Consider the following 11,851-nt stretch of genomic DNA (forward strand, 5'->3'; position numbering starts at 1 on the left):
TTATTATATCCGAACATTTTGGGATTATAAACCTGGAGTTAAGACGAGAATAGTTGTTAAGCAAAATTATGGATCATACAGTATGTTATATTGTAAAACGTCCTGTATATTTCATGTCAACAAAGATGAATCACTTTTTTCTAGTATAATGAATAAAATAATAAAACGCTACTATTTTATCATTTATACATAAAATTATCTTTGTAAGGAAATATAAACAAACATACCATGTTTGGATTCCGATGTTAAAGTCTATTTGGTTATAGCTTAAATTTAATATCTTAATAGCACAATTAAATATGTAAATAAGTATATATGTAAGTAGTGTGAAATGTATTAAAAATAAACTATTACTTATATGCATAAATAACGTAAAATTACTGAAATCTTTGTATTCCTGAAAAAAATTGGTATTCCCGCACATTTATTTTAATGCAACGCAGCCAAATTAAATTAAATCGCTTTATCTTTTCAACGCAATGCCAAATTAAATTAAATCGCTTTATAATTTCAATGCATCTTAACATTATCTTGAAAATTCTTATTTTGAGCTGTGAACTGTTTTATCAGTTATTTTCCCCAAGCATATCGATTCACTATAAGGCCTTACATAGAAATTTATATTACATTATAGATACATATTTATAAATATATAGGATGTTCAGATTTGATCCGGAACACCCTCGTCAAATTTCGATGGTTCTTTTTCGTGTACAGGGTGTTTTAATGCATCTATGGTCAAGTAGTGATGATAGTAGATATTAATGATCTTTTTATTGAAAATCTGACACCGTGGCTTAATTCAGCACTATTTATAGTCTCTCTGATCTCAATTGAAGAACCAAGAGGTTGGCAGTATGTACCAGGTTCGGTCGCTGACGCAGTAATTCTTCATTGAAATATTTGAAAAACTTGTTCCATGTTTATTTAGCCATACTCGTATACAAGTCTGGTCGCCCAGTTGAAGAATGAGCGCGCGGGCAAACGTGGCACAAACACAGCTGCACTGGGCGACCTAGCCATCAATTCAGTTGTCAATACATGACCTAGCAGTGCAGTGCAGTAATGCGGAATTTGGTGTGATCCAGGTAATTTTAATCTATTATAGACACCTTCCATTAATCATTCATATTACAATTGCGAAAGGAAGAAATAAGAGGGATATTTTGTTTACTAATATTATTACATGGCATTTTAGAGATCTTTTGAAACGGAACAGAACGAAATTTACCATCAATAAATATAATAAAATTGTTTGAGGACATAAAGAACTAAAATATGTTGTTAGTCAAATGAACATATAATAGAAATTTTCTACACATTATATAAAAATTATTATAATTTTTTACCTTTAAAAGAAAACTTTTTTAGGAACGCCTATGAAACTAAATTTTATTGCTAGGTGATTTTATGACGTTCAACTGACTTCGGAAAGACTATAAAACCCTGAATATTTCAAATTTCAATAGTTTATTAATTTTATGAATTGTAAATTTCTTTTCCGTTAAAAATTTATTGCACCCTGAAAGTACCTACATACTTAAAAATGATAAATTAACATTGGGAAAGCTTTTAAAAATCATTGTTGCCTTTTCAGAGAGGCCTTATAGCAAAAATAATTAAATAATTATCCCCATTTTAACAACTTAGAACAAATTAATACAAAATTAAATCGAAGCTCTACAATTAAAATATTTTGACCCATTTATTTCAAAGGAAAATGAAAACAAATTTTTGTAGTGTGATGTGTGTTTTAAGCAGTCAAAAATATACGTATATGAATCGACCAATGGGAAACGCCATATGAAAAAAAGGGTTTAAAATTTTTAAGTAACATTGTTCACTTCTTATATCTTTGTCTGATGGCAGTTTATATAATTTTAAAATACTTAGTAAATTTCAAAAACAAGTAAGCCTACTTAGGAACGAAAAACTCTGTCCATGGTCACAGATATATTGATGGTTGGCCTTGGTCTGGTTTAATGACATTCGAATTGAAATTTGAATTTTTCCCAATTTCACACATATTTTTGATATCATATGAAAGTCCTTATTTTTCTCAACAACTTTTATTAAGAGTGTTTCGATATCGTTCAAAATATATAAAATGATATGTATAGAGAAAAACACTGGTTAGATCAAGTCTGTTACAGACTCTGTCACCACTGTCGTGGAAAACCGTAAATTTCGCTTTACATATCATCTTATATCTGTTGAAAAATCTTTTTTTAATAAAAGTTTTTAAGAAAAAATGAAGACCTCCACAGAATATGAAAAAATGTTTACGAAATTGAGAAAATAATTTCGATGAAGTCACAGTCTCTAAGGCAGTCAACCATTAATCCTAAAACACCCTGTACATATATGGCATAAAAATCATAAAATTTTGAAATGTGACTATGTGTTTTTTCTGAAATAAACGATTGATTTCTTCCTAATTTTTTTTCCAGTACGGTCTCTACTCGTCCCTCTGCGGTGGCCTAATATATCTAGTCTTCGGCTCGATAGCCGAGCTCAGCATTGCACCTACTGCACTGCTGTCACTTTTGACGTACTCCTACACCAAAGATCTCACCTTCGGCAACGTCCAAGGGGCCATCCTTCTATGTTTTCTCTCTGGGTGTATAGAATTACTCTGTGGTATATTCCACTTAGGTAAGTAAGCAAAACCAAGTAATTGGTAATAGATGTTTAATACAAAGCAGCGAAAACCTTGGACTGTATATGTCACGATGCTGAGATTGCTGAGACAATACTATGTAACGGGTATTTCCAAGAATTTGAATAAGTTATTAGATAAACAGCATGACGAGTCAATGTACAGAGTGTCCGGTATGAGAAAAAAAATTAGCAGGTGATTCTGCCCATGAAATAAATAAAAAGTTTATTTATTTAAACATTTATCAAAATAAAAATATCGAAGTAGGCTGATTACTTTAAAATTTGGTATAGGGATATACATTTTATTGTGTCTATATTTTCTGAATAATATACAGGATGATTCACAAACAGTGACCAAAAATGAAGCCTCGTATTCTTTTGTGAATTTTAAGGGGAGTATTTCGTATAAAATTTTTATCTAGGACGCTTTGTTAAAAAGATATAGGGTTTTAAGCTTAAAAAAAACATATTTAATTTCTTTAAATATGTAATTTAAAAACTAGTAAGTGAAATAATTTGAAATTGGGCACATGTATTGTCCAAAATCTGAGGCCTTTTCCTAAAACTTAGATCCTTAGATGCTCCAGTGGCGAAGATACAGGGTATCAGTGGCGTATTTTTCTAAATAAAATAAGTAGTACGTCACTGCTAAACGGTAACAATCATAATATTTTCGGATTCGTCTTTCAATATTCTACAAATTACTACCCTTTCATGTTTTCTGAAGCCTGATTAAAAACGAACTGAAAAAACTTTTGGTGTGGGTTGACATCTGTTGGGAAACCTACGTTGACATTCCTGTCAAGCCGCTAAAGCGTTTCCATTACAAAATCGATAGACAAAAATAATATCAGCGTACTCTTCGTGGGCATATTCCATTATAAAAATTAATTAAACAATCCAGAAATTAGAAATTAACTATTATGGTAATAATAATCAAATTATTGACAGAATGTCAAAGTTGCTATCGCAGCCTACTATGAAGTAATTTGTAGAAAATTGAAAGACGAATTTGAAAATAGAGAAATAGCAACTTTTGACTTAGGTATGTGTTTGTATGGTTCTATGGTTTTTTCGTCCTCAGAAACTTCCATTATCTATCATTCTTATTGAAACACATTGCATTATGAATGAAATTTCCAAAATTATTTCTTGTTCACTTAACAATTTTTAATGGTGCCAAGAGTTGTTCTTCTCTTATACCATTAAATATTTATTAACTTCCAGTATATTTAGAATATATTCACTAATTTATTAATTATCTCCTAAGGTTTCTTGGTGGACTTTGTATCAACCCCGGTAGTAGCTGCCTTTACGTCAGCAGGCGCAATTACGATAGCAACGTCTCAAGTCAAAAATCTGTTCGGCCTCAAATTCCAATCAGAACAATTCCTCGACACCTGGAAGAACTTTTTCATCCACATACGAGAAGTGAAGATGCTGGACACCATTCTTGGATTGTCTTGCTGTATTATATTGTTGAGTATGAGGGTATGTATGTATTTGATATAAAATATTTGATTGTTTTTTATTTTCACTATTTTCTATTGTAAACTACAACTGAACGACGACCACCCCATATATTTAAAAACAATAAAACGTCGATCTATTATGCCTAGTCTCTCTTTGAAATATCACTGCATATGATATGTCAATTGACAAAAATTAATATTAGACAGGCACTTTACCTTCGTTTAACAGATTTATAGCAAAGATTAATAAAAAAAAAACAAAGAAAAAAACAAAAATTATTTAGGAAATAGATATCACACAAATATTTTCAAATATGATATTCAGGAATAACCTGCATTAAATCTGTACCTATTAATAGATCAAAAAGAAACAATAAGAAACAAAAATGATGAAAACCGATGTGATTAATTATTGCACAAATAATGATTTCATTGAGTGAGGAGTTATTTATTACTTGTTAAAATAGATGGCACTTAAAATAATTGAAAAAGCTAAAAAGAAATGCAGAAGGTCAAGCTTTTAATTTTGATTAAAATAGAATCAAATTATGTCCAACTTTATTTCTAAAATTAATTAAACTTGGAAAAAATTTAATGAAAACCGAATAAAATAGACTACCGTGGTTGTCAAAAAATTCCTATTTCCGTTCTCTGAAATAGTCAGTGATTTTGGTCAAGCGTAGCACGGGGCTTATTTATAATCTTGGAATTATTATTTTTCACGCATTAGTAATCAGTTCTAATTTACATTTAATTTTATATCCAGCATAAGCAGATGTTACATCTTACGAAAAAAATTTTTTCTAGGTATAGAATATTGTAACAAAATGCTTTATGCTTTAAATTTTAGGATGTAAATAGTAATACATACATTTATTCATGTATTTCAATATAAACACCCTGTAAACTTTGTCATACTATCCCTGTTCACAGAGGCGTAACCAAGGTCAGAGGGCAAGGGGCAAAAGTTTTTTTATTATTGTAATGAGACTAATTCAATAGGTATCTTTGTTGCCAAAATAATTCACTGTTTATCCTGGCATTCTTAGATGCATTTAAAAGAATATAGGTATCAGTATTTAGTAAATTGACGCATACAACCAGAATAAGGAATCAATAATCTCAATGTTAAAACATTTTTGAGAAACTTCTAGTACCTACTAATAGTTACATTATTATGTCTTAAAAAATTGTACTTTACAGAAATTAAAGGACTACGGTACACCTCCTTTAGCGAACACAGATAAAAAGGAAAATTATCCCACTTTAAGGAAAATCGTATGGTTCGTTTCAGTTGCCAGAAATGCTATAATAGTGATAGGTTGTGCTGCCTTGGCATTTATATTGGATAAATATGGAGAAAACCCGTTTTCTCTGACCAGTAAGTAAATTTTATAACAACCCATAATATGTATAACATTTTGTAGGATTTTATAAACACCCTGTATATAAATATGAGTTCGCAGAATTGTCTTCTTGAAAACGTCTCTTATTACGAGTATTTGCTCATACGATTTTTAATACCAAGCACCTATGTTTTTTAGTATAATAGGTAAAATAATAATAGTTGTAGTTTGTAATGATTTCAAGCAAAAAATGTTACCTAATTCGAGTTTCGAGAATTATTAAATTAGAATAGTCCAAAAACAAATAATTGAAATATTGACAGGTTGTCCGTGACTGTAAATATCTAATATGATTTTGTTCCACAAAAATTACATTTTCGGCTATCATAACCTCTAAAATAACTGTTAATATAACTAAATTCGGGGATAATAACAAAGGTACATTTTAACCAATCTTGATTTAATTCTCGTGCTCTCCTGTTGATATAATTTACATTATTCGTCGATTTCATCCATGACACTTTAAACTTACCGTATAACTGCCTCCAACAAACAATTCAGGTGCTCGTATATTTCTAATCTACAAGAACTTTTTGACACTAATTCACATCACTACCTTTTATACAAAACTTATTATGTTAGATTTCTCACACAAAACACTGTTAATTCCAAAATTTTCACGAAAAATATCTGCGAACAACATACTCAACATAACTAAACATTTTAAAACAGGTGAAAGAGTGACGTCACTGCATGAAAACTGCGATCACTGCCAACCACGATAATTCAAATGTAGACAAGTATGGTACAGCCAAAAGAATGTGAAACCCTTGAATAAGATTTATTTTATTTAATTTTAAAATAATATTATAGTATTATAATAGGCCATTTTAATGTATATTAATCACATAGACTTTATTTCAAAGGGAAAAACAAGATTTTGAACGTATAGGAAACGAACCCACTAAACATTTTTCAGTTTCCGACATGTTTTAGAAACGTTTCCATTTTTCTTGAAACGTTTCCTAAAAAATTCATGCAACGTTCTGGTAACGTTCTAGAAATCCAAGATGTCCTCCCCAAAATACGTTTCCAATGAAATGTTTCAAAAAATTGGTTTCAGTAACATTCTTTTTATGTTCCATTTATGCACTCGATATTTTTGTTTTACGTTTCAGTATATTTTCAGAAATGTTTGAGTAACATAATAATTTTATTACCATATTGTTCTCATAATGCTCTCAACTTTAGATAATTTTCACTTCAAAAGCGTTTTTGAAATAGTATAAATAGTGTCAGTAATTTTTAAAATATTTCTAATACTCTTTTGTGATATTTTTATTTGTATTATGAATGACTTAATTCGAACTCGACAACTTCTCAAAAAATTTAACTAAAAAAGTTGTTACATTGTATATTAAAAAAAATTATATTAAATAAATAAATATGCTCTTCTAGTTTGGGGATGCGGCAACTTTTACCAAGAATTTCTTTCTTTTTGAGAAGGCACTGAAAAAAGTTTCTAATATGGATTACGAATTTTGCCATTCATCATACAAATAAAAATGTCACAAAACAATATCAGAAGCATTTTAAAAAAGCTACACATCATTTTATATTGTTCAAATACGCTTCTAAAATGGAAATTTTCTAATGTTGAGACTATCGTGAATATGGTAACAATGACGAACTGATGAATCTTGAAATGGTAGGTACATGAAAAACAAATAACATACTGAAAAATAATATAAAGTTACAATTTCTTCTACGCATAGTCAATTTTACATCTTCCTTTTAATAATAATAATAAATTATACAGTAGAAATAAGGATACAAAATGATATCTTGACAAAATAAATATCTGTAGGTATACCTAAACTCTTTTATTTAAGCATGCCTATACACATAAACAAATATAAACATTTGTACAAAATATAAAATAAATGAAATCTATTTCACTTGATTCATCCATATTTCAAATAGTTATTCTCACTGACTAAGTAGTTGCTCATCAAATTATATCGAAACATATAGTTCCATATTCCATTTTCATAGTTCTTGTCCCTTATTGTCCTCGTCTATAATAGGTAGTGGGTATAACTATGTTTAGGTACATGTGTCGCAAAATTGGAAATCTCTACACATATCGTTTTAAACATATTGCATTAATATTCATTATTTTATATGCACCTTACAATAACCACAACTGCACACACTACAAATTATCAAAATAAAGATGGAGAACAACGAATCAAGGCAAACTGGCAAACCGCAAACCTAACCTAACATAATACGAATTACGAATTGAAAACTACACACGGGATCACAGGAAACAAATAAATTCGGGCTGTTACGCGCAGTCTACGCAAGTCACGAACATACATTTTTTCTAGACTTGTTATAAATATGCCAGCACAATTTTTTTTTCTGTTTATGTCTGTTTGTATAACAAAGGCAAATGAACTAACGCTTGAGAGGGATTGGGAGCAAAATTTAACTAATGTCGAATGTTCCATAAGATAAGCAAAAAAAGCAAAGGGTTGTTCGTCTGTTATATGTTTTCGAGATCGAAAGGGAATGTTTCGAGTAATGTTTCAAACTCTCTTCAATTGGAACGTTTTGGCTATGTTTCACTAAATAAGTTTTCAAGTGCAACCAGAAACGTTTCTAGTTAATGTTTCAAATGTTTAGTAAAACATCTCATTTGCAACGTTTCATTTACGTTTCGTGTTTAGTGGGAAACACCTGTTGAATAAATATTAACCTAGTTGAGAGTGAATACGGCTTTAATTAATTGTCTTTTTAAACTGTCATTCTAAAAGTAATTTTGAAACTACAAATTTATTTTACCTTTAAATTTTAGCAAAGATTCCTTCTGGATGGCCGAATGTCTCCCTGCCAGCGTTCAAAATCGAGCAAGAAAATAAAACATTGACTTTTATAGACATGACTACAGAACTAGGAACAGGGATTATTGTTATTCCTTTTATTGCTATTATAGCGAACGTTGGAATAGCTAAAGCTTTTGGTAAGTTCAAACAACATATATCAAGAAGAAAAATACATCATAAAAATATTTGTATATTTCATTTCGTTAGAACAAAATTCAAATTAGATACATGTTCGTATAGGCAACCATATATACGACAAAGTGAGTTATAAATTGCATAAAATGTGTCCTCTTACCTATTATAAGATAAATACATTATTTTATTCAAACAATAACTAGGAAGACATGTTTTCTATAATAATACACATTTCTCTCTTGTCACAGCAAAAGGGAATGTGCTAGACGCCTCCCAAGAAATGATAGCTGTGGGATTATGCAACATAGTGGGGTCCATGTTTGGATCGTATCCCGTGAATGCCTCTTTTTCTAGAGCAGCTGTTGGAGGAGCTAGTGGTGTAAGAACGCCTTTAGCTGGAATATATACAGGTAGACAGTGGTGTTCATATTAAAAAATATTTTATTCTTGCATAAAGAGGGTTACCTGAAAAGTAACAACATATAATGAGAAACGTGTTAGCGGTACTTAAAGTTCATAAATTATTTTACATGTTTGTTAAACTGTTTTGTACACTTTTTTTCCTTTTATGTATTATTATATTTGAGCCAATTTTTTTTGTTGGACTTCTCATGATTACGTAATATTTATTTACACGAGTAGTTCTAGAGTTATGTTAGGCTTGATGAAGTAATTGGTAACGTTAATAAACAAAGAATCATCAATAAAACAAAGTAATAAATCAACGGTAGGTAATTCAATTTTTGGATAACATGAAAACTATATTTTTTTCTTGGAAACACCATAAAAGTGAGAAGTAGTGGAGTAGTGACTGAATTTTCAAAATATTTGGCGTCGTCGAGTTTCCGAAGTTTTTATTGAAAGTGTCTCCCGGTATCTCCGCCACTTTATTTATTTAGTAGACTTTTATCTTTAATCAGATAACTTATTAACATAGAGGTTTCAACATTCTGCATCAAACTTATCACTATTTTAGAAAAGGTGATTTTTTTTTAATTAAACACCTCGAACATCTCGAAAATTATCAACTTGCAGATCTATGTTTATACGTACAACCCTTTTGGTTTAAAATACTCAAATTAATTAACGCTCTGTATTATAACCAAGGGTTGTACTAATCCAATAATAGCTGGGTTTTACCATAGGCGTAACTAGGTGGCTCTATGGTGGCGTCAAAGAAAAAACGCAATCATCGACTTACCGATATAATATTTTAAAACTTAAGCACTCTTTCGTTTAATTTAAAAAAAAGGTGCCGCAGTCATCAGCGACTTACCAATATGAGAAAGATTATATTTTTGGACCTTTTTTTCTGGGATGAGCACCGGACTTTGTGGGGTAGCCCATGGGTTTTATTTACCTGATATATCAGCTATTTGAGCACTGAATGGTCATAACTTCAAAAAATATGTTTTTATTTGCAGCTGCTATGGTATTCTTGGCATTTACGCTTTTAACTCCTTATTTTTCCTTCATCCCAAAACCAACCCTATCAGCGGTGATAATTTGCGCCGTCATATTTATGGTAGAGGTAATGATAACGAAGCAAATCTGGACCATCAACAGTAAGTCTTGCAGAGTCTTAAGAAATATACCAATTAGAAAAATGTACTTTTAATAATTTTATTGCATTTCTTGATGCAATGTGGAATTTTTTATACACGCGATACAGTTTTTTCAGTATTATTGCAATTATTGTTCATTAAAATGTAACTTGTAATTCAGGATTGGATTTGATTCCGTTTGTGGTGACGCTGATATCATGTCTCATTTTGGGAATAGAAATGGGGATTCTAATTGGTATTTTAGTGGATATATTGAAACTTCTCTACGTTACTGCAAGGCCAAAAGTTTTGGTAGAGAAAATACCGGTAAGAAATATCCTGATGCAATCGTTAAAATCACAGATAGAACATTTAGATATATTTTATTCATTTTCCCAATCCTAATAAATGTTTTATTTCGAAAAATTTTAGATAGAAAAAGAGAAGTACATTAAAGTAACGCCCACCTCTTCGATTTTGTTCCCTTCAGCAGAACACGTTCGAGAAAAAATTATAAGCCACAATTTGGAGTTGGGTCAAAACTGCACCACTATCGTGATAGACTGCCAAAGGGTCAATAAAATGGACTTTACCTCAGCAAAGGTGAAAGAATTAAGATCGAAATATGATTTTTTTGTGCTCAATCTATATTTTTTTCCATAGTGTGTTGGAGATCTGGTCAAGGATTTAACCACCAGCGGAAAAAACGTGGTGTTCATGTCATTGAAAGATCGCTTAGTAACGACTTTAAAGAAGGTATACGATGGTAAAATTGTGCTGGTGAAGTCAGAAACTGAATTAAAGGAATATTTATATTCAGGTACTAATAAGGTCTTATTATTTTAGCCTCCTGAAGTTTAAATTGAGTTAACTTTATATAACCTTATTGCGCCAAACTTAACATGATATTATAGCGATTTTGAGACTTTTGAGGCTTTCACAGCCCATGCTAAACACCATTTTTTCGGGTTATTACGGACTCCCTATCTGCTTTTCATTTGATAGAATATTTAGGAAAATTACATTAGGTTCCCTATTGTGAACAATTTTTATCTATTAATATTGAAAAAGCTATTCTAAAATATAAAAATCTTTCTATCGTGGCTTTTTACGTGTTCGCAAACCTCTAATTTTGTTTTTCTAATGGCATAAGTCTGATTTAGTCTATCTCCCTGTTTAGTCCCATTCATTATATATCATGAATAATTATGGATCACTCTGTACTAAATACTATAATTCATTAGACAGCTTATAATTATCATAGTTTATGTTTAATAATTGTTTACATGCGATTAATAAAAAAATTTATAAGCACCTCATCATAGAAGATCGTTTAATTGTATTTTGTTTTGTGCTCTAAATGTACTATGTTCTATGCTTATAAATTTCCTGTTCTGACCAAGTGGTCTGTGGTTATAGAGGTTTTAGGTTAAGTTTACAGTGATAATTTTTTTACGGAAGTCGATGGCTAATTTTACCGAATTACGTGTTTTACAGGCCAACAGCAACCAATATCGAATACCTTATCAAATATTTCAAACGTCCAAGAAAATGGGGAGCACCAGTCTTCGACAACACAACTGTAAAAGAGAAATAAAACAGTTTACACTGGCCCGAATTTTATGTTTTTTAACGTAGTAGTGAGATTATTTATTTATTTAACTTGTAATAATGCAAATTAGCAAAAGTGATCGTGTGTGTATAATGTACTTCTACGTAACAGTAGACTTGTCTAATTTTAATAAATAAAAAGTGCTGCCTAAAAAAATGGTTTTATTGACATTGCTGACCCGTTGCTCCGT

At 30.5% G+C, this 11,851-nt stretch overlaps 1 protein-coding gene across 1 annotated transcript in view; it reads left to right on the plus strand.

The window, feature by feature from the left end:
* The window catches only part of LOC108910483 (sodium-independent sulfate anion transporter-like), a 15,746-nt gene extending 4,097 nt beyond the window's left edge, over positions 1-11,649 (plus strand). The window contains exons 2-11 of the mRNA XM_018715088.1: positions 2,451-2,655; positions 3,932-4,152; positions 5,337-5,514; positions 8,343-8,507; positions 8,754-8,915; positions 9,930-10,070; positions 10,231-10,376; positions 10,482-10,652; positions 10,713-10,869; positions 11,547-11,649. Coding sequence (XP_018570604.1) covers positions 2,451-2,655; positions 3,932-4,152; positions 5,337-5,514; positions 8,343-8,507; positions 8,754-8,915; positions 9,930-10,070; positions 10,231-10,376; positions 10,482-10,652; positions 10,713-10,869; positions 11,547-11,635 — 1,635 coding nt within the window. The 3' untranslated portion in view covers positions 11,636-11,649. The remainder of the gene's footprint in view (positions 1-2,450; positions 2,656-3,931; positions 4,153-5,336; positions 5,515-8,342; positions 8,508-8,753; positions 8,916-9,929; positions 10,071-10,230; positions 10,377-10,481; positions 10,653-10,712; positions 10,870-11,546) is intronic.
* Positions 11,650-11,851: the final 202 nt, after the last annotated feature.

This window comes from Anoplophora glabripennis, unplaced genomic scaffold (assembly GCF_000390285.2).
Source record: "Anoplophora glabripennis isolate ALB-LARVAE unplaced genomic scaffold, Agla_2.0 scaffold509, whole genome shotgun sequence".
Classification (NCBI taxonomy): Eukaryota; Metazoa; Arthropoda; class Insecta; order Coleoptera; family Cerambycidae; genus Anoplophora; species Anoplophora glabripennis.